At 51.5% G+C, this 25,755-nt stretch overlaps 1 protein-coding gene across 1 annotated transcript; it reads left to right on the plus strand.

The window, feature by feature from the left end:
• Positions 1-3,168: 3,168 nt before the first annotated feature.
• LOC120747642 (olfactory receptor 14J1-like) lies at positions 3,169-5,927 on the plus strand. Its single transcript, XM_040053665.1, has 2 exons — positions 3,169-3,372; positions 4,972-5,927. Exon 2 carries the CDS (start codon positions 4,995-4,997, stop codon positions 5,925-5,927), a length of 933 nt encoding a protein of 310 aa, XP_039909599.1. The 5' UTR covers positions 3,169-3,372; positions 4,972-4,994.
• Positions 5,928-25,755: the final 19,828 nt, after the last annotated feature.

Consider the following 25,755-nt stretch of genomic DNA (forward strand, 5'->3'; position numbering starts at 1 on the left):
GTCGGCAGTATTTCACAATACTGATTTTTAATTAAATCTTTAAAAAATGATCATAGTATATTTTAAAATAACTATTATTAATAATAATTATAATACTATATTTCACTTTCACAAACAAACATGAGCTCAAGATTTAACCGTCCTTCTCTAAAGAAGAAATCTCAGGGAGCAGCCTGAATCAGACACACTCTTCACAGAATTAATGGTGAATGCTCCTTTATTAAGGGCACACAGGATCTTTTATACATATATCATTCTTGTGCATGAGCTGTTCACATGGCATTTTACTACTTGCTATTAGCCCTAAACAAGGCCAGATGTCAGATTTCATGGCCTTGTCTGGCTTCTAAACACAGAAAGGTCAATGCATGTTTCACTAAGGAGTGGATACATCTATCACAGTGCTAATGACCATGCATATTTCACTAATGAGCAGATATAAAGATAACCTTTGGTTGAAGGTTGATGCAGAGGTCACCTTTGGCTCAGGGCCTGCTGTTCAGGCCTCACTCAGGCCTCTTGTCCAGGCCTGGGATGAGCAGGGACATCTTTCACCAGATCAGGTTGTTCAGAGCCCTGTCCCAGCTGGACTGGAATGTTTCCAGGGATGGGGCATTGACCACCTGCAGCCCCCCACATCCCCCCTGGCCATGGAACCTGGCTGCAGAAATGGGTCCTTGGGGTGCTTTCCAAGGGAACTTGAAGGAATGAGGGATCCAAAGCCAGCAGTGGGGTCAGTGCAGTGTCCATGGCCACAGCCCCTTGCAATGGCCCAGGGCAGGTTGGGATGATGATCCACCCTCTCTCCTGGCCCAGGGCAGGGCTGCAGGGCTCTTGGTGGCACCTTGGGCTTGGCACACACATGAGGAGTATTGGAACCGAGGAGGCTGAAAATTTCAGGCTTTCTGAGCTGAGGGGTGCTGGTCCTCACATAAGCACCACATTGGACTTGAGGTCTTGGAACTGGCTTCCGAGATTGTGTGATAGCACGGGGGTTGTGGGTGTGTTGTGTGAGTGGTGATGTGTAATCTCTCAGGGTGAAAAACTTACATTTGGGATTTTAGTGTATGGTGATACATGGGAGCCAAGATGGAGAACTTTGGGTGTGCATTAGTTGTCTTTTTTGCACCACCTTCTTCCTTCTTATTCCTGAATCTGGCTGGTTTTCTGTAATTGGGTGAAAGAAGTCTGCATTGCAGGTTTTGGGTGATCATAATTGGATCAGAAGTATAAATAGTTGTCAACTGTTTATTAGATAATTGGGACTTAAATAGCCCTGAATAGACACCATTTTAGGCTCACTTTCTTGACTTGTTAGACAGAGCTCACATGTCAAGAGTTTGTGATAGATAAGGATAATAAATTTCAGAGTGAGACTTCAAAAACAACGTCTCCTGAGTTTTATTCGCCCTGACCTTGGAGCAGGAAAGAGCCAGGAACTCCAACAGAGGAGGGTGTCTGTTTTCAATGGGGAAACTCATGAGTTTTAGATTGCTAAAGTAAAAGAAGAAAAAACCACTCTTGTGTCTGAGTGCAGCCAGTTCTCCAAGCCAAGCAGGTCCCAGGTGAGTGAGGAGAGACAGGAGGGGCTTGGGGAATGTGGAGCAAGGTTGTCCACACTGGGTCACACCTCAAGGCACAGCTTCTATGACCAGGCCAGACCTCCTGAGGAGAGACCCTGGATCAGTATCAGTCACTGAATGCTGTAAACACCTCTGCTCTAAAGAGAAAAATTCACCCTTGAAAATAGGAATGTGGATTTCTTAGAAGCTCTTTGAAATATTTCTCCATAATTCTAGGAAAAAAGACTTCCTAATGAACTGCACCAGACCAGAGGGAAATCAAGGCACAGCCATGGTTTGTCAGGACTTGTGTGATCCTAATGAGCCCTGTGGTGCATTTGGTGCTGACCCCTGGAACCTCAGGGCCTGAGAGGAGATTGCACAAACCTTTCCAGGAGTGGAAGTCAGAAGAAAAACCCAAAGTGTCTCGATGCCGCAGTGGGTCCCACAGAGGTCCATCCCCAACACAGGCTCCTCATGGAGGGCGTGAAAGAGAGAATGGGAGGCCAGAATTGCACAAAAACCTCTCAGAGATTCAGTGAGGGAAGGAAAATCCAAAGCACCTTAAACACCTTGAGTATCTCAAAGTATTAATGAGCCCCACTGAGTGTCAATGCAAAGCCCCTCAAGGGACGCATTAAAGCAGATACTTGAAGGCCATGATTGCACAAACCTCTCAGAATCAGTGTCAAAAATGTTTCTTTAATAAACCTTGAGTATCTCAAAGTATTAGTGAGCTCTACTGAGTCTTTATACTGACTAAGAATCCCAAGGGACTTGCTAAAGTAGATAATTGGGGCCATGATTGCACAAACCTCTCATAGAGTCAGTTTTAAAAGGGAAACACCAAGTACCTTAAAACAACTGAAGTACCTTGAAGCATTAATGAGCCCCACTGAGTGTTGTTCCTGACAAAGCCTCTCAAGGGACTAATTAAAGCAGATAATTGGAGGCCATCATTGCACAAACCTCTCAGAGACTCCAAGGCAAAAGCAAACCCAAAGTCCTTTGAAAAACCTGCAGTCCCTGGGAGCATTCAGGAGCCCCCCAGGGCCATTGCTGACCAAGGCTCCCCAGGGACTCCTTCCAGCACATCCTTGAGGCCACTGGGATGTGAGGGGGATGCTGAGGGCAGCACAAGGGGCTGACAGTGCCCAGCCTTGCTGGGGCTGTGCCAGGAGGCCCCAGGGCCTCAGGACAAGGTGTCTCCTCACAGCCCTTGGTGGCACAGAGGCTGCTGTGCCCCAGGACACCAGGACTTGGCTTCTCTTTGTCCCTACCTGTCATCACTGCCTCCAGTTCTCTGCTCTGCCTGGGGCCTGGGGACACTTTCTCTGTCCTGTCCCTCAGTGGGACCCATTAAAACTTCAAGAAACTTTGGAGTTGGATTCTGACTGGGAATTCTTGAGAGGTTTCTTCAGCTCCCTCTCAGGGACTGATGTTCCAGGCCTCAGCACAAAGCCCCGAGAGGGTCATTAAAGTCCTTGTGCTGTGTCTGTGCTGCTGAGCTGGGCCGGGCTCCTGGCACAGAGGCAGCTCCTGGCAGCCAAGAAGAGCTTAAAAACACGTCTCTTGATGAGCAACTCTTCTCCCAGCCCAGCAGGGCTGGGGCACTGCCTGCAGCCACCCCGGGCACAGCACACAGGCACAGAGAGCTTCAATCACTCAGGGCTGGGAAGGAGCTGAGAAGTGACTGAGGGAGAATCACTCCCAGCCCTTGACACAGGAACCTCTGGCTGCAGGACACAAGGCAGCTGCAGCTCCTGCAGTGATCTCCTAAAGCTGGAACATCCCAATGCCTACAGACTCTGTGAGTACATTCTCTGATTATCTCTTGTGCAGAGCAGCCAGGGGTGCCCAGGGCTGTCCTGCAGAGCAGGGTCCTGCAGCCCAGGGTGCTGTGCTGGGGCAGGGACTCTGCTGCCTGCCAGGGACAGCTCTCAGCCAGCCCTGGGAGCTGCTCACAGCACTGGGGGACAAGATCTGGGTGGAAGGAGACAGCTGGTAAGGAGTGGAAGTGTTCTCCTTGTGTGGTGAGGATGCTGCATTGTTCAGGACTGCTCCCAGCATGACATTTAACTCCAGAACATTTCCAAGTAGATTATACAGGGAGCACAGCAAGGCAGGGGCTGCATAAAAGGAAAAATCCTACTTTTTTAATCTACTGCTCTGTGTTGCCTGGATGGAAAATTGCACATAGATATTCATCTCTCAGTTCAGGTTGAGAAAAATAAAACAATTTTCTCTCAGACCTTAATAAACCAGGCAGTGACAGAAATCAGCAGAGGGTCCCTTGCAGGCAGCACCAGTGTCACTTTTCCAGCCTCCTCAGGGTTGCTCTGAGGTTGCCATCAGAGCCTGCAGAGCCAGAGCTGCCCCTGGGCAGTGCCTGAGCTGGGAGGGCTCTGCAGGGCAGAGCTGAGCCCCCAGGGCTGGGCTGGGCTCTGGCAGCACTGGCAGGGCCCAGCCCTGGGCACAGGGAAGCAGCTGCAGGCAGGGACAGCTCCAGGCAGCAGAGCCCTGGGCAGGCAGTGGGGGGAAAGTGCCACCAAGCTGTGCTGGGATATTGAAAGTCCTCTCCAAACCAAACTATTCCATGATTACTTTATTTACAGATCCCCATGCCAAGACACTGCAAATGGGGTGTCCCAGCTCCCTCTGCCCTGGGGAGCTCTGGGCAGGGCAGGCTGGAGGCTGGGAATGAGCTGACTCTCCTCCAGCAGTGCCATGGACAGGACCCTTGGTGTGTCCTGGGGATGCCATCCAAGCTGTGAGCTGCCTCCAGGGGACACTGGGGACAGGAGTGTCCTTGGCCAGGAGTGGGGCTGAGACTCTGAGAAAGGCTGAGCCAGTTTGCTCTGCTGTGGCTCCCTCTGCTCTCAGCTGTGTCAGGCTGATTTCCAGGGGAACACAGGGACTGCCCTGGATCTCAGAAAGGGCAGCTGGGGACAGATGGAGGGACAGAGCAGCTCCCCTCACCCTTCACTGAGTTACAGCCAATGCTCTTGCCTTGCACAGTTCTCTCTGATCTCCCTGGGCACAGCAGGAAACCCTCTCCAGCTGCCTTTGGCCATCACTGTTCCTTAGCCCTGGCACAGGAGATGCTGCCAAGCTCCTCTGCCTCAGGAGCAGTTTGGGCTGATGAAGTCCAAGCCCAGGACTGGCCCCTGTCCCTGTTCCCATGACCCCAGTGCTGCAGAGCAGAGCTGACCCCTCGGTGTCCATGGGCAGAGCCCCTGCTCATCACAGCAACGGGGCCAGATCCCAGCAGAGCTCCAGGCATGGGGCTGAAGGAAGGGCTCTGAGAAAAGGAAAACTGGGTGGCACAGAGCAGCAGGGGCAGGGCTGGGAGAAAGGGTTTGGAAATTGCTCAGCAAAGTCTCCCCTGACTTGTCTCTTCCTTCAACAGGTCCCCATGGCCAGGCACAGCAAATGTCCAACAGCAGCTCCATCAGCCACTTCCTCCTGCTGGCATTGGCAGACACGCGGCAGCTGCAGCTCCTGCACTTCTGCCTCTTCCTGGGCATCTCCCTGGCTGCCCTCCTGGGCAACGGCCTCATCATCAGCGCCGTAGCCTGCGGCCACCACCTGCACACGCCCATGTTCTTCTTCCTGCTCAACCTGGCCCTCACCGACCTGGGCTCCATCCCCACCACTGTCCCCAAAGCCATGCACAATTCCCTCTGGGACACCAGGCACATCTCCTACAAAGGATGTGCTGCTCAGCTCTTTTTCTTTCTGTTCTTCATCTCAGCAGAGTTTTCTCTCCTGACCATCATGTGCTATGACCGCTATGTGTCCATCTGCAAACCCCTGCACTACGGGACCCTCCTGGGCAGCAGAGCTTGTGCCCACATGGCAGCAGCTGCCTGGGCCAGTGCCTTTCTCAATGCTCTGCTGCACACAGCCAATACATTTTCCCTGGCCCTGTGCCATGGCAATGCCCTGGGCCAGATCTTCTGTGAAATCCCCCCAATCCTTAAGCTCTCTTGCTCAAAATCCTATTTCAGGGAAGTTGGAGTTATTGTGTTCAGTGCCTGTCTTTCATTCAGTTGTTTTGTGTTCATTGTTTTCTCCTATGTGCAGATCTTCAGGGCTGTGCTGAGGATCCCCTCTGAGCAGGGACGGCACAAAGCCTTTTCCACCTGCCTCCCTCACCTGGCTGTTGTCTCCCTGTTCCTCAGCACTGCCATGTTTGCCCACCTGAAGCCCCCCTCCATCTCCTCCCCATCCCTGGATCTGTCCCTGTCAGTTCTGTACTCGGTGGTGCCTCCAACCCTGAACCCCCTCATCTATAGCCTGAGGAACCAGGAGCTCAAGGCTGCAGTGTGGAGACTGATGACTGGATGGTTTTGGAAACACTAAACTGCTGGCCACTTTCTGCAAATCACTCGTAATAAAAGTCATCTTTGATACTTCTTCATGGTTTTGTTGTGGCTTTTTTTACTCTGTATTCTTTTTTTAATATTGTCAAAAAAAATCTTATTGCTTTTGCCTTTTCTCATTTTGTTTCTCTCCACCTTCCCTGTGGCCACAGACTGTGTCAATGAGGGCCTGCAGTCTTGGTGACTTTAAAGGTATGCAGGCATCTTGCAACCAAGTTTTCTGCAGAGATCTCCCTTTTGTTCCCTTCTCTGCAGCTGCAGCAGCAATGTCTGTGTGCAGAGCTGGGGGCAGATCAGTGCTGGCACAGCAGCTGTGCCCAGGAGCAGCAGCACTTGGTGTTGCCAGTGCTGCTCCCGTGCCCCTGCCCCGCTGCCCTCCTGGCCCTGGTGTTGCTGTAGGGCCTGAGTGCTCTCGGGGCCGGGCACAGTGCTGGGGGTGGCAGTGCCGGGGCTGCAGCAGGGACAGGCCATGGGCACTGCTGGGGCAGCGCTGACGCCTCAGGGCAGGGCCTGGGGGCTCCAGGCTCCTTGCCCAGGCTCTCTCCAGAACACGCCCAGGCCAATGCTCAGCAGAGAAAAGCCCCGTGAGCAGCCCCAGGGTGGCCGTGGGCAGGCTGGGGGCAAACAGCATGGCTGGGGCTCTGCAAGGTCCCTGGGGGAGATGGGAAGGAGCAGCAGAGCAGGGGCTGATCCATCCCCACTGCGCTGGACACCCCAGGGCAGCGTCCCAGAGCGTCCTCATGCACCTGCCAACAACATCCCCCCTCTGCAGCCCTGGCCTCTCCCCCAGCTCACACAGGTGCCGCATCCTTGCAGGCACAGACACGGCAGCACTGGCTCAGGAGCCCCTGTTTGCACTGCCCAGAGCAGGCGTGAGCACCCCCATGGTGTTGGTGTGGGGAGATGAACCTGAGGGAGCACAAATGCCATCATCAGCCCCTGGGGCCAGGAAGGGCTGGGGGACAGCAGGGAAACCACTCAGGTTTGTGGTGGCCTCTGAAGTCAGCCAGAAAGTTTGTTCCCATGAGCTGTGAGTTTCCTGTGCCACTGCAGATGTTGTTGCTCAGAGCCAGGGCTGCCTGGCAGCCACCCCCAAACTGCCCTTGCTGTACCTTGGCTTTCTCTACCCTTCCTGCTACAAATCTCTTCCAATTGCCCACTGCTATATCCTCCCCTGCAAACAGCCCATCCCTGGTTGCCCTTTCCTCTCTGTCTCACTCCCCATTTCTGCTCCTGAGTTCCTGGCACCATGGGAACATCCCTTGGGGAGCAGGATCATCCTCCAAGTGCTTCAGGAATTGTCTGCAGGTTCCTGCAGTGCCTCGTGCTGCTCCCTTGCCAGAGGCACCACAGGCCAGGGGGGCACATCTGGGCTGCTGTGTCTGGCTGTGGGGCTCCCTGTTCTGGGCAAGGAGGAGGAGCTGCAGAGGCTCTGCAGGACTGACAGGATGGGCTTTGGGGCTGTGAGGAGAAGCTGAGGCACCTGGGCTGCTGGACCTTCTGGAGAGGAGGCCCAGGGCTCATCCTGCAACGTCTGCAAGCATGGTTTCAGAGAATCACAGGATCAGCAAGGTTGGAAAAGATCTTGGAGACCATCAAGTCCAACCTGTGCCCTGACACTGCCTTGTCTCCCCTGAGCCTCCTCTTCTCCAGGATAAACAGCCCCAGCTCCCTCAGCCTCTCCTCACAGGACTTGTGTTCCAGACCCCTCACCAGCCTTGTTGTTCTTCTCTGGACACACTCCAGCCCCTCCATGTCCTTCCCTAGTTGGGGGGCCCAGAACTGGACACAGCACTCGAGGTGCTGCCCAACCAGTGCTGAGCACAGGGGAAGAATCACTGCCCTGCTCCTGCTGGCCACACTGTTCCTGATCCATAGGAGTGCCTGGGGCTGGATGAGAGAAATGGTGGGGACCGGGTGAGGACAAAGTCTGACTGATCATCAGCCATGAAGGGTCTTGATTTTCATATATATTTAGATTGCATTTAATGTGCTGAGGATCAATATCAATCGGACATTGCTGATATCAATCTATAAAGATGTACTAAATAAAAGTGATTCATGCTAATTGTAATTGTATCAATATTTTAAAATATATATAGTATATAAAATATTTGTTGTAAGGTAGTAAAGGAAAAAGTAGATGTGATTAGTGTTACAAAGCAGATGGGCCCCTTGGCAGATGCTACATGAGAAAAATAAGATACAGGATGCAGTTTGAGATAAGCAAGAACTTCAAAGCTGGATTGGTTAAAGTTGGGACTACTCCAAGGTAAGGAGATGGGCCCTTTGCAGATGTTATGGGATACAGGATGTCTCTAAGATAGAACTGGCCTTGAGATGGACAAAGTTGGGACTATTCCAAGGTAGGGAGTTTTGGTGGTGGATTGATCCATGAAATAATTACATCTTGGAACAAAATGCTTAGTTATGTATGACACAAAACTTAGAGTGCATGTGCAATCAGTGAGGTTATTCATAGGACGAGAGGACGATGATGAGCCTTCATCTGAAGAAGACCACCAAAAAGCCAAGAAGACCCCCTAACAACAAGTGGAGCATGAGCTATGTAGTATAGCGATGTAGATTTTAAGAATTGAAAATAGGAGATTTACAGGAAATATCAATGAATAGGTATTAGCATGCAGCATATAAATTTAAGTTGGATTATTTTCTTTTGTACGTGAGGTGGGGTCAGAAACAAACCCCCCCCCCTATATCCCAGGCCTTTTTGCTTATGCTTTATCTGAACATTAATTATGTTTATTTAATCACTGCCAAATTTTTGTATATGCTTGATTATAAAATGCTACTTAAATAAAATTACATTGCTGCTAAATTGAACTTCATTTTTTATTAAATTAGACATCTAGAGCTTTAATTAAAACCCTTCCTTCCTTCCTTAGTTCCTTCCTTCCTTTCTTCCTTCATTCCTGTCTTCCTCTTTTCCTTCTCTCTCTCTCATTTCTTTCTTTCTTTCTTTCTTTCTCTCTTGGGAGAAGGTACCCTTACCCTCCCAAAATCATGCCCCTCCACCTCAGTCCTGCACAGCACAGCACCTTAAACTCAGCCTTCCCAATTTCACTGCAACCTCCACAAGTCACTTCCAGGCCCCAAAATTCTTAAAAGCACCAGCAGCCTTCAAAAACTTCTTCTAGCGTTCCCTCCCTCTACTCCCCTACTCCCAGAGCCCGAACCACCCCATCCCCTCATTGCAATCCCTACCTCTCCCAACTTTCCTACCACCCCCAGAATGCAATCCCCACTTTACACTGATCCATCCCATCCCATCCCATCCCATCCCATCCCATCCCATCCCATCCCATCCCATCCCCTCTGGGCAGGAAGTCCCCTCTAACCAGGCCCTAGACACTTGCAGTCATTCCAGGGCAGCCGCAGCTTTTCCACCCACTCTGTGCCAGGGCCCCACCGCCCTCCCAGGGAACAAGTCCATCCCCACATCCCAGCTCACCCTGGCCCCAAGCAGTGTCCAGCCATGGCCTGTGTCCTGGCGCTGCAGGCCCTTGGCAAGAGTCTCTCCCAGCCAGCAATTCCTGCTCTTCCCTGCTCTGGGGCAGCAGCTGCAAGTTGATTTGCTCCCTGGGCCACTGGCCCAGCCCCAAGCCAGGGCCGGGACCTTTCCCCAGAGCTCTGCCGGCACTGGCTCGCTTCGGCCGCAGCCCAGCAGACGGAGCTCAGAGCTCCCCGGGGGCTGCGCCTCCTGCCCAGGGACAGCAGCAGGGGCAGCTGAGACTTCTGCCCCGGGGCCAGCAGGGAATGCACCCCAGGGAACGGCTGGGGCTGGGCCAGGCCAGCTGCGGGCTGGAGACCAGCAAAAGCTTCTTCCCCTACAGGGGGCTTGACCACTCACCAGGCTCCCCAGGGAATGGTCACAGCTGTGAGGCTGCCGCAGCTCCAGGAGCCTTTGGACACCGCTCCCGGGAATGCCCAGGCTGCCACTGTTGGGCTGTCTGTGCAGGGCCAGGGCCTGGACTCCATGATCCCGCTGCCTCCCTCCCAGCTCAGCCCCTTCTGCAGTTCTCACCCTTGGGCTCAGCCTTTGTGTCTCCTCCAGACACTGGCAGAGCTCTTGGGGCCGGGGCAGGAGCGGGACAGCCCCAGCGTTCCCCTCTCTGTGACACCACGGTGGTGACAGCTCCAACGTTCCCTGCCTGGAGACGCTCCAAGGGAAGCGTCCAGAGCCACAGCCAGACAGCAAAACTGACCGGGCACTGAGCACCCCCGGCCTGGGCTGATGTGCATTGCTGTGCACACAGCTCGGGGAAGGTCCCCCTGGCCACCTCCACAGTGCCACAGGCAAGTGTCACATAGAATTATGGAGCTCTGCCCAGAGCTGACAAGGGGGAAGTTAATTAAAAAAAAAAAAACAAAAAAAACCCCCACAAAATAAAAAATACCCAAAAAGCATACAAAACCAAAAATTCCCACTACCCAAAAAAAGAACCAAAAGAAAAAAAAGAACCAACCAAAATAAAAAAGCTCTCCCAAAAACCAACAAACTCAGCGAAAGAACAGAAAAATAAACTAAACCAAGCAAAAATACAAACAGAAAAACAAACAAGAAAAAGAGATCTTCTCCCCCAGGAAGAGATGTTCCATCCATCAGTTCTCACACCTGCAGGCACACAAGACCTGAGGCTGCAAAAAATGAGGACTCATTGGGCACATTTGCAGGAAAAGCAGGTTTAGGACAGGATTTCAGCAGAACTGTTCTCAGCTGAGCAAAAAAGGCCCCCTTTGGCAGCTACAGGGCCATTGGAAATGCAGACCCTCAGCCCACAGGGGAGAAAAGGGCTCTGAATTCCCCTCCCCCGAAACGTAATATCTGTCCTCAACCTGCTTCCACACAGGATAATTCTAGAGAACTGCAGAAAGCTGAGAGGCAGCTCTGCCTTCTCCGTGTTCTGTGCCCTAAAGCTGCCTGGGAGAAGAAATTTAGGCTCAGCTCTGGTGGCACAATCCCTCCTGGCCCAGGGCACAGCACCAGGAAGGTCTTTGTGTGCCAAGGCTTTGCTGCAGCCAAGGAAAGCTCCTGGCTCAGGGTCACCTTTCCTGCTCAGCCAGAGCCCCGAGTGCCCCAGCAGCAGCAGAGAATGGCAGCATTGCCACGGGCTGGCACAGGAGGGGGAGATTTCCCCCTCGAGAGAGGCTCATATTCCAGTTGTTGCATTCGGGCAGCTCCAGATGCCTCAGCTTTGGTTGCACAGCAGCTGGAAATGCAAGTGCAGGAGCTCTGTTCATGCCCAGCCACAGCAGGTGACAGCAAGGACAGGGTCCTGGCAGTGTGACATTTGCAGGCAGCTCCTTCAGCAAAGGCTGGGGCTGGAACTCTGTGCAGAAAATGCCCCCGGGGGTCTCTGGGCAAAAGGAACAAAATTTCAGTTCTGGCCCAGCTAGGGAGCACCAAAATGGTTCCTTTTCAGGGCAAGGTTCCATTGCCGGCTGTTCTCCGAGCCCCAGAGGAGAGCCCAGGGGGCCAAGGAACTGAGAGCGGGGACTGTGCAGGAGCCAGGCACAGCGAGAGAGCCCGGGCTGAAGGTCAGCCCTGGGGTGGGCACGGACTGGGAGGGGGCACAGCCCGGGGGGTCCCGCAGAGCCTCCCTGCTCCAAAGCCCCGCCAGTGCCAGCGGGACAACTGCCGGGAGCCGTGTGTCAGGGCCAGGCCGCAGGTGGGTGTTCCAAGTGCCTCCAGGGGAGCAGCTTTTTGTCCCAATCTGGGGGCATTCCCACGGTGTTGGGGTCCATGGGAAGGAGCAGGAGGACAGGGTGGAAGTGGTTGGTTTGTGGTTTGGAAATTTTTTTTTTCTTTTTTTTTTTTTTTTTCTGGTGGTGGTGGTGGGGTGATGGCTGGTTGAGATTTTAGTGTTTTTTGGGGAGGATGGGGGGAATGGTTTTTCTGTGCCATGCCCCCATGTGTTTTGTCGCAGTATTTTGGAGACAGACACAGAGAGGCCCGACAATGCTGGGAAAGTTCTGTTGTTTTAGCAGTGTCAAGGATAATGAGCCTGAGAACCAGGACACTGAGCCTGAGAACCAGGACACTGAGCCTGAGAACCAGCTTTTTCCCTCAACAAAGTGTAAACAGGTAAGTGCAAAGGGATGCCTATGCAGATAACACTAGCCAATAGCGAGTAGTAAAATGCTGTGTGAACAGCTTGTGCACAAGAATGATATATGTATAAAAGAAGCCTGTGTACCCTCAATAAATGGACCATTCACAACTTCTTCTGTGAAGAAGGTGTTTGACTCTGGCTGTTCCCCTTGTTTTTGTTTTTGTTTTCATTTTGTTTTTCTTATTTTTCAAAATCACCTTTAATTGGCACTGAACATCGGACCTTGGGGTGACGACCTGGAGGAGAAATTAGCGGTGGGATGCTGAGCAGTTGGACGCTGAACTCGCCGACAGATGCAGCTGCATTGAGGTGAGACCTCCAGAAAATAGCGGTCAGACGCTGATCTGCCAAGAGATGCATCAGCATTGAGGTAGAAGCTCGCTGTCCTTGCAAAGAGTGCGAGGCTGAGCTGGTAAGGGGAGCAGGGGGCAGTTTCTTGAAAAAAGCTGGAAGGCTTTGAGTACTCCCTTCCCTGCCCCATTGACAAGGCAAGCATGGAATGTGAATTTGCTGCCGCATTGAAGTTATTTATTATTATACTCTCTGTTAGAAATGAGATAGACCAAATTCAATAAATCAAAATTTGGAATCTTATTGAGAGACAAAATAACAGTCTCGGGCAGCCACAATTAAAAGGACAGCGTCGAGCCCGGGGTCGCCACTGGGTGAACAACGATAACACACTCTGCCAGTCTGTTATCCCCAAGTTCACATTTGTGGTTTGCAGCAGTCTCTTTTTATACACTGGATCGCGGAGAGAGGCTCGGGATGTCGACAGTCCTCCCTCTGAGGCATCCTCATTAAACATGCAGGTTTCAGTTCTAAGAGTCTGAATGGATCAGCGGAGGAGGACAATGCTGTTAACGGTCGGGTCCAGGTGTGGTGTGGACATGTTAATTCCAGCCGGAGACCATCTAGATACGGATCTGATACAATCATCGGGTCCTCCGGGCTATCATCTCCGTTTTCCGTTGCCTTTTGTTTCTTTTCAGCGATTCCTGGCAGTGACAGTCTTCTGTCCTCCCTTCTGGTAATTCCAATCAAGCTCTCCTCGTGTCCCTCCCATGCCTTTTCAGGCTAGAGAAATTCTTGTATTTTATTAAGTCCCCTTCCTCCCGAGTTAACTCACAAAATGCTATTTTAAAACAAAACTTAACTTCTAACATGCTAGTTTATACAGAACTTATACAGTTGGTATTGCATTTTATATTCTATTAACATGAATTAACTTTAGAACAGATGTTACATTTCCTTTTAATGATTTTCAGCCAAGGCATGTTTGTGTCTCTCTCCTGGTAATTCTAATCATGTTGTGTCTTGTGCCCCCCCCCTTGTCTTTTCAGGCAAGAGAAATTCCTGTACTTTTACTGAGCTGCTTTCTTCTGAGTTAACTCATAGCATATTGGATTAAAACAAAACTTATAGGGATGATATTACATTTTGTATCTTTTAACACGAATTAACTTTAGGACATATATCACACTCTCTGAGAGAGGAAAAACAGTAGCAGAAAAAGTACTGCAAAGCTGATTAACTGGGAGCGGGGAAATGGACATTTAACAACTCCATGGCACCGCAAAGTCGGGGAAGCGCTGCGGGGCCCCTGCCATGCCCTCTGCCGCCTCTGGCGCCCCGGCACCATCGCTGGCCGATGCCCAGCTCGCCGCTCCTGGCCCAAGGACCGCCCCCGTCCCTCCACGGCAGCAGCTCCATGGTGCCCGCCTCCCCCGCCGCCCCACAGCAACAGGCAGGACGAGGAGGAAGCAGCCCCCAGGAGTCCGCACCGCCCCACCGCCGCCACCATGGGCTGGGGCCGGGGCCGCTCCCAGCGCCACCGCTCCCACAATGCATGCGCCGAGTGCCCCCCTTTCCTGGCTGTGCCCAAAGAGACACGGGTCGACCAAGAGAGGGGAACCTCTGACCCCTGCTGTCAACCACCTTCTCACGACAATGTTCCGCTGCCGGACGAATTGGAGGAGGACCCCAGTGATGGAGCAGAACCCCCAGCAGAACCTCCGGCAGAACCCCCGATTGGTTTTAAAGAACTGACTGATCAAATTCAGGCAGTGAATGCAGCACCTGGATGAGCGAGGGCAAGCAGCAACTAAACTGCTGCTGGAAAAAGCCCAAGAACTATCTCCAATAAATGCTAAAAATCAGGAGGAGCCAACATCTTTCAGTTCCCAGTTAACTCCAATGCAATAATTGCTAGAACAAACTGCAGAAAGCAATTCCCAGGCAACACTTTTGCCTGCCCCCCCTGTGACTCGATGGTCCAAAATTATACGTGATGTTATACTAGAAGGACAGTGGGAACCTGCAGGACAAATGGCATGTCCTGTAGCATGTCCTGTCATGTTCAGAGATGGCAATCCTGTGTGTGAGCAGAATGAACGGAAAATCTTGCAACAGGCAAAAATATACCACAGTAAAAGAGCACAGCTTGAAATCTGAAAAGTGCTCGAGCAATGTTAGATTGGATTCATACTGCAGACATCAATTCTCTGCTGGATTGTGCGAATATTGCCCGACTGCTGTTATCTCCATCACAATACCTGGTTTGGCAGCGGAAATGGGTTTGACTGGCTAAGGTGGAAGCGAATCGCCCCAGAGAGCAAAATGATATTCTATTTGGAATGACAGCTGACATGGTTATTGGAGATGGGAGATTTGCCAGCATAAATCTGCAATTACAATAACCTTAGCCGCTGTTTCAACTTATGGCATCAACTGCTCGGCAAGCTTATTATGCAGTGCCAGATTCCTCACCGTCACCATCGTTCACAGCTGTACAACAGGGCCTAACTGAGAACTTTACACACTTCATAGACCGGCTATCACAGGCTCTTACCACTCACCCCGGGATGGATGAAGCCTCTAAACAAGGAATGTTTAAAATATTAGCCTTTGAAAATGCCAATCCCAAGACTAAATCCATATTAGCCACGCTTCCCTAAGGAGCCAAAGTAGCTGACATGACTGAGTTGTCACTGCGAGCTGAGCAAGGTCAACAAGGATGAGCCATTGCCAAGGCAGTAGCTGCTGCAATAAAACCTGCTACAAATGTTATCACCACTGCAGTACGAAAGTTAGAGAAACAACAACTTCCCTTCAGAAAAAAAGGAGAAAGTGGCATTTCTATGAGTTGTTTTAGGTGTGGAGCTCAAGGACACCTTCGGAAAACATGCACAGCCACCGTGTGCTGTGACATCTGCCAACAAGATACCCATGCCACAAATGTCTGCTGAAAGACAAAAAATGGCCAGAACAGCGTGTCGGGTCCCTGCGCTGGGACACAAATGGCCGGCCCAACACTATCAAGCAACTCCCACCACCAGCCACAAGCGGAAGCCAGGGGACCGATTTGGCAGCAGCAGTAGATGTAACTTTGATCGATTCTCGAGTGCAACACATCCCCACTGGAGTTACTGGTTCAATATATGATAAGAACAGTGCACTAGGACCATTGCTACTAGGCAGATCCTCTACTGGCTTGGCCAGACTGATTGTTTTACCTGGAGTAATTGATGCAGATTACACAGGAGAAATTCAAGCAGTAGCCTGTGCTTTACATCACCCAATGACTATTAAAAAGGGCACACGCATTGCTCAGTTAGTATTGTACACAAAGGAAGCTGTGGAATCAGACATTTTTCGATCTGCCCCACAAAGAGGGTCACAAGGATTTGGGTCCGCTGTTGAGGCCTTAGTCAGCCTGGTCCAACAAATGCCCTTAAAGTTATCTTGGGGCACCTGGGAACATACCTTGAGCAAAGTTATGACTGATACCGGGGCGGATGTCACCATTCTCGATAAAAAGGCATGGCCCTGATCCTGGCCTCTTGTACAATCCATCAAGGCAGTTCAAGGAGCAGGAGGTGGCCAACAACCATTGCAAAGCCAACATCCCGTTACCCTTCAACTGCCTGAGGGACAGAAAGTAACATTGCGACCATACGTAATGGCTCTTCCAGGTAACCTCAGGATGCCCTAAGCCAGTCAGGAGCTACAGTAGTCAGTCCAGGAGTGAATTTTCAGTAGTGGCCATTGCCCAGGAGCCTCCCACCCCTGCAATCTGCAGGAAAACAGATGACCCTGTTTGGGTGGAGCAATGGCCACTCACCCAGGAGAGGCTCCACATCGCACATGAATTAGTACAAGAACAACTTCAAGCTGGGCACATTAAGCCAACCATCAGTCCATGGAATACCTCTATCTTTGTTATCCCAAAAAAGACTGGAAAATGGCAATTGCTGCATGATCTACGAAAGGTAAATGACCAAATGTGGCCAATGGGAGCGCTGCAACCTGGTATGTCACTCGCCACCATGCTCCCAGATGGATGGCATCTCACCCTCATCGATTTAAAAGACTGTTTTTTCACGATTCCATTACAACCACAAGACACGGTGCTATTTGCATTTACTTTGCCATCTATCAATAAGGCTGAGCCCGCCCAACGATTTGAGTGGGTGGTCCTTCCACAGGGAATGCGCAACAACCCCACTATGTGTCAGCTTTATGTTGCCTGGGCTTTGCAGCCAATCCAAAAGCAGTTTTCTGAGACAATAATTTATCATTATATGGATGACATCTTGTTTTGACAAGCTTCACCGATTACAGACAACATGTTGTCTGACATCACAGCTAGATTGTCTACAAAGGGCCTGGTTGTTGCCCCAGAAAAAGTTCAACAGTCAGCTCCTTGGAAGTATTTAGGGTGGATGATAACTACAGCCACGGTCCAACTGCAAAAACCAACTATTAAAACTGTGATCCAAATGCTATCAGATGTCCAACAGTTGACAGGAGAATTACAATGGTTGTGTCCAATTGTTGGGTTGACAAATGAGGACCTAGCACCATTTACCACCCTCTTGAGAGGTACCGATCCAGCCCTTCCCATAAATTGGACTCCAGCTCTTTCTAGTCACTTACAGACTGTGCTACACAAAGTTGCTAATGCAGCTGCTGATCATGCATTCCCTGATATCCCAATGTCCCTGTACACTGGCAATCTTATGAAAGCCCCATTTGCACTCCTGTTCCAAGTACCGACATGGCAAAAAGAAAAAGGGGGAAAACTGGAGCATGAACAGGGACAGGAACTGATGCAGGAAAATCAGAGGCTGGCGTGCCTGATGAAGCCTGAAAAAATGGCCTGCAAAATCTTAGAATGGATCTTTCCACCTCAAATTGCTCCTCGGAGTGTCTGGCAAAGAACGGAGGTTGTGGCTAAGCTACTTCAAAAAGGCAGGCAGCGATGTAAAGAGGTTGCTGGGAAAGAACCAGTAACAATCGCGATGCCATTGAGAACAGATGCACTAGAGTGGTTACTAGCCAACTCGTCGGAACTGCAGCTTGCATTATTAGGCTTTTCCAGTAAAATTCGGGCTGAAAAGCTGAGTCACCCAGCTTTATGCTTCTTGGACCAACAGGAATGGCAGCCATGGCCGAATGTGCAGTCCCAACCATTACCAGAAGCGCAGACAGTGTTTACAGATGCAGGCCGGAAAACACAGCTAGCTGTCTGTGTATGGCAGAAAGATTCTAGCTGGCACCATCATAAGATACAAGGAATGGCAGAAGATTCATTACAAACATTAGAACTCCGAGCAGTAATATGGGCCCTCGGGCAGTGGAGAGATGAGGACTTAAATATTGTCTCTGACTCACTATATGTAGTAGGAGTGGTACAACGCATTGAAGAAACGCTACTGCATATGCCTAAGAAAAATTTTGGGAAGACTGTTTATTCAGCTCCAATGAACCATAAAGGTTCGAACAGCGCCGTGTTGCATTATGCATATCAGAAGCCATCAAACTATGTTAGGACTGGGGGAAGGCAATGACAGAGCAGACCGACTGGTCGAGCTAAATTCTACTGCTCCTGTGGACTCATTTGAGGTGGCTCGGCAGAGTCACAACATGTTTCACCAGTCTGCAAAAATGTTGAAGAGACAGTTTCAATTAAGTCGGACGGATGTCCAGGGCTTTGTAAAATCATGTGATCAGTGTAGTAGACACAGTGGTAGTTTAGGACTGGGAGTAAATCAGCGAGGCCTAATTGCTTGTGAGCTATGGCAAATGGATGTTACACAGGTACTGGAATTTGGTCGTCAAAAATATGTCCATGTTACTGTAGATACCTTTTCTCACATGATATGGGCAACAGCACAAACAGGGGAATGAGCAATACAAGTTATTTGGCACTTGTTAGCATGTTATGCCATTTTGGGGGTTCCCCAGGCTATAAAAACAGGCAATAGACCAGCATATGTATGCCAGCGTGTGAATAGATTTTTACAATGCTGGGGAGTCAAACATGTAACTGGGATCCCTCATAGTTCCAGAGGTCAAGCTATAGTAGAAAGAGCTAATCGAACCCTAAAGGAACTATTAGACAAACAGAAAGATAGAGATGACAGGGATCCGCACAATCGGTTGTGCAAAGCACTGTTTACTTTGAACTTTTTAAGTTTAGCTGGGAATGCTGAATTACCCCCTACTATGTTGCATTATAGTAAACACAGTAAGCTGCAACAATCAGAAATATTTGTTAGATATAAAGATCCAAAATCTGGTCAATGGGAAGGTCCTAGTCCACTCCTATTTACTGGACGGGGATACTCTTGTGTCTCCACAGCATTTGGACCACAGTGGGTACCGAGTAAATGGACTCGGCCATCAGGGAAAGAAAAGAAAAAAGAAGAGCACAGACCATCAAGTCCTTGCTGAGACAGCTGGTAGCTGAGACCACTGGTGAACAACGCCCTCCTGACCCAGGCTGGGTTGTGGCATGCATCTTTGGCCCCTTGGGATCGTTGGAACTTTCCCAAGAGTTGCATGAGTGGCAGGAAAAACAGTGTCCTCAGTGTCAGGAAGTAATAGTTATAGAAGTGAGCTGAGGAGTTTGTGGTGCACAATTTGAGAGAGAGACACCAGAGCTTTGGTGTGAGGGTGGTTTGTGTGACCATTGCTATAGTGGTACCCTTGGTGCCTTTTATCAAGCAGCACAGGTAGTGTTGAGAATACCTAACCCTGTTCCTGACCATTTTGGTGGAGTAGCAGATTGGGGATTTGGGCAGACAGTGTGGGCCATTAAGAGAGAGATGTGGCAGGACCGCATGGTAAAACGCTCTCGCGTGTTGCGTGTCTTTTACTCATGGTGTCAACAAGTGTTGCAAGATCTTCTCAACTAGCTCATCAATTTTCTCAGAGAACTAATGTATGGGTGACATTTGCCAAAATGACTGGACAGGATTCTATTTTCCTTAGCCTGGCCAATCCCCAAGGCCCATTCAGAACTTGTTTGATAGGAACACCCCTTGGGAGCCCTCGTGAATGTAAAGGTTATGTGAAAAATGAGACAATGCATTATGAATTGAATGCAAATGAATTTTACTGTGGCAAACAGCACGGTGTGGATGTCAGGTTTCGTAGTCACCCAGGCTGATGGAGGCTGGCAGTATAAAATTATAGAGCAACTTGATGATACGCTTACTTCACCTCCTGAAGAATTAGACCTCCTTGGATGTATGAATGCCAGTTCTACGAATAGAAGTGAGGGAGGTTTGGTGTCCTTTGAGCCCCCCACAGAGCAGAGTCTAAATATACATAGCCAGAAATGGGCTGCAGTAAATTCAGCTTGACTATCTAGTAGCAGTGTACACCAATGTTACCCTGGTTTTTCTGAGTTTTTTATTAGCCTTTGGATTTTCATAAATGGAGTCAGATCTTTTAGTTACTGTAGAATATTAGAGCAGTTTTTCTACCTTTCCCACAGAAGTAATATAAACAAACCCTTTGTTTTTCATTCTTTGTCCTTTGTTTGCATATTTCTAACCTGAAAACAATTGTAACTGACAATTCGTCTGGCCACTGAGGCTGAGGGGTGGAAACCCCAAAAAGCCAATCTTCTGCTAGACCCACAAATGTATAAAAGTAAAAGAATAAACAAAGGGGTCTCTTCTCTCCGCTCTTTCAGCTGGGAGCTGGATCAGAGGAACCTCTGCGAAAATCTCTTGTCTGCGTGTGATTGCTTTGTGTGTCTCGGTGACATCTGGTGACCCTGAGTGTGGGTGAACAGTGTGGTGAGGTTCTTCCTTTCTCCTTTTCCCTGTTTTGTGTTTATCATGGAGGATTCTTTAGTTTTGGAACTTTGGGGAGATCTCTTGGAGCGGAAGGATGCTCAGATATCCCAGGAGGGACTACAGGATCTATTTGCATGGGGCAGGCGGCATGGGTTCTTTCCCACGCCAGGGTCTGTGCTTAGTCGAAAGGAGTGGTACCTCCTGGGGGACTGTATGTTAGACTCTCTTGATATAGAATACGATGAAGACATTGCAGAACTTTTATTGCAGTTGAAATTATTTGAGAGAGCTGTATTTAAGTCAACTCCTTACAGTTCGAAGGCTGAGAGCCCCAGTCCGAAGCGGGACGGAGAGCTGGGAGGGGGTGGGGTCGTTATGTCAGACCCGGAATCTGAATTTCAGCTGCTTTGTGATGTGGATTCTTCCCCTTCCTCCCCCGTTCCTGCGCGGGGGGTTTCCCCCCCCTCGGGTTCTGGCGCTGGTCTCGGGCAGAGGGGGGGCAGAGCCCTGCCGAGCCTGGGGCCGGCCCCGCCAGTCCTGCCGAGCCCCGCGCAGTGGAGCCGCCGGAGCGGGCCAGGGCCGCCTCCTCTCCAAGCCTTTCCGGCGTTGGTGGGTGAGGGCGCCCCGGAAAAGCGGGCCCCCCTGTCTTTTGGCCGTGATTCGGTCACGGTGCATTGTCTGTTCTGCCGCACGACTGTTACGTATCCGATGGGGTCGGGCGGTGTGGAGTTTCCCGCTCTGCCGCTTGGACCGAGCCCGGAGGCGGCTGCGTTGGCCGCCTCTGCCCCCGCGCCGCCGGCAGCGCGGGGCCGGGATGCGGCCGAAGGCAGAGCCTCGGTCCCTCGGCGGGCGCCGCCTCCCTGCGTGGGCTGACAGCTTCTCCCCCCTCCGGGGTGGGGGGGCCCACGAGCTCCCGGGCCCCCGCGGGACCCCTTCTCGGGGGGGTTCCGGATACTCCGCCTCCCGCGCCAGCCCCATGGGCTGCAGGCGATGCTGGCGGGGCGGGGAGAGGCTCTGATGCCCCTAGTTCTAATGACCTGCCCGCAGGGACTGACGCGGCACCCCAAGTCACGGAGGCGCGGTCGCCGCCTCCTCCTGAACGCAGCACGGGCTCCTCAGGCGCGCAGGGATGCGTGCCCACCGCGGAGCCGTCGGACCGGTCTCTGGCAGCTGGCGCAGGCTCCAGCGCCGCTGAGGATGCGGGGGGGGCCAGCGCCTGCAGCTGGTCCGACCCCGCCTCCGCTTCCTGCTGCTAGCGTTGCGGTGGCTGCAGGCGCCGAGGTGTTTAAGTTCAGCGCGAACGGGGACACGGCCGAAATGCGGCCGGTCTTTGACAAGAGCAGAAATTCCCGTGCTGTTGGCTCTTCGTCCACAGCCTGGACGCTACCCCCTTGTCAGGTGACTGTACGCCCAAAAGACCGCGGGCGCTTTTGGGGGGAAGTGAAGGCTAAGGTTGAAGGACTAAGTGGAGATGCTGATGCTGGTGCTGGACCTGCCGTGTCTGATGTTCAGCTGGTTCCCAGTCAAGTGCCTGCCTCTGACCCTGTGGGGCCCACAGGGCAGGATAGGGCAGATGCTGCTGCTTCATCTGAGGGTCTTCAGGCCTTCCCTGTCCTTCAGGGTGCTACTCATAACACCTATCAACCCTTGGCTTGGCAGGCCTTGTCAGAACTGCGTGATGCAGTTGGGAAATATGGTTTGGGCTCAGCTGAGGTGATGCAGGTTCTCCGTTCTTTTAATGCCAGTCTTTTGACGCCCTTTGACATTCGGAGCTTGGCTCGGGCCCTTTTCCCACCGGTTGAATATGACTTTTTTGAGAGTAAATGGACTCAGTTGGCAGGCAGAACGGTGGAACGGAATACGACACTGGGTCCAGGAGATCCTAGGCGTATGGTTAATATTGATATGCTAATGGGAACAGGCAATTATACCAGGGCCGAAGGGCAGGCTGGTTATGAGCCCTTGGTCCAGGAGCAGTGCCAGCAGACAGGCATGGCTGCCCTGGTTCAGACCTTACAGCTGGCTACTCCACAGCAGCCCTTTGCGACTATCGTCCAGGGAGTTGATGAGCCCTTCCTGTGCTTTGCAGGGAGGTTAACTGCTGCGGTTGAGAAGCAGGTGAGTGATCCGGCAGCAAGGAAGCTCATGATTCAGTCTGTTGCTCAGGGCAACTGTAATGCTGTTTGCAAGAGGATTATTGAGGCCCTTCCCGGGGAACCATCCATGTCGGACATGGTTGGGGCCTGTGCAAAGATATCCCCTTCCAGCCAAGAGGTTCTTGCCGTGCATACAGCTGTGCAGCCAGCTGTGGCTACGATTGTCCAACCGACAGTGGCTACAGCGGTCCAGCCGGCCGTGCCTGCGGTCGTGCAACCGGCTGTGGCTGCTGCTGTGCAGCCTGCTTGGGTCGTTCCCCAAGGGGTGCAACAGCAGCAGTGGGGTGCTCAGACCAGGAAGAAACAGAGGAAGGCGCAGAAGCCTACGGCTGTCTTGTTTTATTGTGCACGGTGTGGAAGGCCGAATCACGCTGCGAATGCGTGTAAGGCAACGGTGCATGTGAATGGTCAGTCATTGGGCAGTTCGGGAAACGCGATGCAGAGCGCGAAGGTGAGACGCGTGCAGACACAAATGTCTCTGCCTCAGCCCCAACCAATGGAGATCTGCTCAGCAGGCTTGCAGCCAGCACCCGCGGTTCAGCAGGCGTTGATGTCTGCACAGCCGAGTCTGTCGTGATTGATTCGGACAAAATACACAAGGTTCCCCTGGATGCCTTTGGTCCCTTGGGTGATGGCATGAGTGCTTTCCTGATGGGGAGGTCCAGTGCCACCATTCAGGGCATCATAGTGCACCTGGGACTGATTGATGCAGATTTTTCAGGGCAGATTCATGCAATGGTCTCCACACCCACCCCCCCTCTGACTATCCCAAAAGGCACACGAATTGCTCAACTTGTTCCTTTTAAGTCTTCTGTTTCCAGGACCGAGGACCGGTCACGGGGAGACGGTGGCTTCGGCTCTACAGGGCCACCTCAAGTGCACTGGACTGCTGTCCTGACCAAAGACCATCCTGAGACGCTGTGTACCGTGTCCATGGTTGGTGCCACGCCATCGGAGATTCACCTTCGTGGCCTCCTAGATACGGGGGCTGACGTGAGCATTCTCTCTCTGGCTGCTTGGCCCCCGCAGTGGCCTTTGACCCTGGCAAAGACATCGATCTCGGGCTTAGGAGGAACGAAGCAATGCTACGTGAGCCGGAATCCCGTGGCCATCACGAACCCGGAGGGACAGACGGCCATAATTTGGCCTCATGTTACTGAGATTCCTCAGAACCTCTGGGGGAGGGATGTTTTGGCCGCGTGGGGGGTGCGACTGGGGACGGATTTTTGATTGGGGCCACTGTGATGAAGGGCACAGAGTGTCCCATGCCTCCTTTACGGTGGCTGGTGGACAGACCCATCTGGGAGAATCAGTGGCCCCTCCCTCATGACAAGCTAGTCGCCCTTCGTGAACTTGTACAGGAGCAGTTGGATCAGGGGCATTTGGAACCATCTACCAGTCCCTGGAATACTCCTGTCTTTTGTATCAAAAAGAAGTCTGGGAAATGGAGGTTGCTGCAAGACCTCCGAAAGATCAATGCCGTGATGGAAGGCATGGGGACATTGCAGGCTGGTATGCCATCGCCTACCATGCTTCCTGCGGACTGGCCGGTCCTCATCGTGGATCTGAAGGATTGTTTTTTTACGATCCCTCTGCATCCCGATGACAGACCAAAATTTGCCTTCACGGTGCCAACAATAAATAATGCTGAGCCCACACAGCGGTATCAATGGAGAGTTTTGCCTCAAGGAATGCGGAATTCCCCAATGTTATGCCAATGGTATGTAGCCCGTGCCTTGTCTGGAGTTCGCAAGCGGTTTCCTGATGCTCACGTCTATCATTATATGGACGACATTTTGGTGGCTACGCCCACTCAGGAAGAGCTGCTGAGGCTACAGCCTCAGTTGTTGAATGCTCTGCATTCACATGGACTGCAGGTGGCTCCAGAAAAGGTACAACAACAACCTCCTTGGAAATATTTGGGAGTCAAAATTCTGGAACGGACAATCCGTCACCAGGAGGTGCAATTTGTGCAATCGGTGAAGACACTGAATGATGCTCAGAAGCTGGTAGGTGTTATCACTTGGTTACGTCCTTACTTGGGACTGACCACAGCACAACTGTCTCCCTTATTTGAATTGTTGAAAGGGGACACTGATTTAAAGTCACCTCGTGAATTGACCCCTGAGGCACGAAAAGTGCTGGAGGAGGTTCAGCAAGCTGTTTCGGCTTGCCAGGTGTACCGCATTGAACCTTCCATTGATGTTACTGTGTTCATCACCACTCCTGATTTACATCCTACAGGTATCATCGGCCAGTGGAATGATGATTGGACTGATCCTCTGCACGTCTTGGAATGGGTCTTCCTGCCTCATCAGCCGCATAAGACGGCGACAGCGCTGTTTGAATTGATTGCGCGCTTGATAATCAAGTGCCGGCAACGCTGTTTGCAATTGATGGGTGCAGATCCCTCAAAGATCATACTCCCGGTTCAGAGGGAGGAATTTGATTGGTGCTATGCGAACAATGTTTCGCTGCAAAGTGCTCTCGAGGGTTTTTCAGGGCAGATCACTTATCATCTGCCTAGCCACAAGCTATTGCAAGTGGCCAAAAATACTCAATTTTCTCTACGACCCAAAAGTAGCCAAGAGCCAGTGCAAGGTCCCACCATCTTCACTGACGGTTCGGGGAAAACAGGAAAAGCCATTGTTACCTGGCAGGATGGATCTGAGTGGCAGGTTTTGGAAGGCCATGAGGATGGCTCAGCCCAACTGGTTGAACTAAAGGCTGCTGTCATGGCATTTGAGAAATTTTCCCAGGAACCTTTCAATTTGATCACGGACTCTGCCTATGTTGCCGACATCGCACAGCGATTGAGTTGTTCAGTTTTGAAGGAGGTCAGTAACCCTGCCTTGTTTGATTTACTGAAGGCCCTGTGGTGTGCAATTCAGGCCAGAGTTCATCCATACTACGTTCTGCATGTACGGAGTCACACTAATTTGCCAGGATTTGTAGCGGAAGGTAACGCAAGGGCTGACAAGTTGGCTAACCCAGCGTGGGTAGCCCCTCAGCCTGACGTGCTCGCGCAGGCCAAGGCATCGCATGGGTTTTTCCACCAAAACGCGCATACGCTGCAGAAGCAGTTCCAGCTGACGGCCACTGAGGCTCATGAAATTGTCGAATCATGTGATGACTGTCACGCCCTTGGTGCGCCATTGCCGGCAGGGGTTAACCCCAGAGGCCTTAAAGCCTTGGAGCTTTGGCAGACCGATGTTACCCAGGTCGCCGAGTTTGGACGGCTCAAGTATGTGCATGTCACGGTGGACACGTTCTCATCTGCGATGTGGGCTTCTGCTCACACAGGAGAGAAAGCCCGTGATGTCATTGCCCACTGGAGGCAGGCCTTTGCTGTTCTTGGCATACCTTCTGCTGTGAAGACTGACAATGGTCCTGCTTATGCCTCGCAGCAGGTACGGCAGTTCCTA

Source organism: Hirundo rustica, unplaced genomic scaffold (assembly GCF_015227805.2).
Source record: "Hirundo rustica isolate bHirRus1 unplaced genomic scaffold, bHirRus1.pri.v3 scaffold_125_arrow_ctg1, whole genome shotgun sequence".
In the NCBI taxonomy this organism is placed as follows: Eukaryota; Metazoa; Chordata; class Aves; order Passeriformes; family Hirundinidae; genus Hirundo; species Hirundo rustica.

Excerpts from the sequence above, each read along its gene's own strand:
- LOC120747642 (XM_040053665.1), top strand. The coding sequence starts at position 4,995 with ATGTCCAACAGCAGCTCCATCAGCCACTTCCTCCTGCTGGCATTGGCA.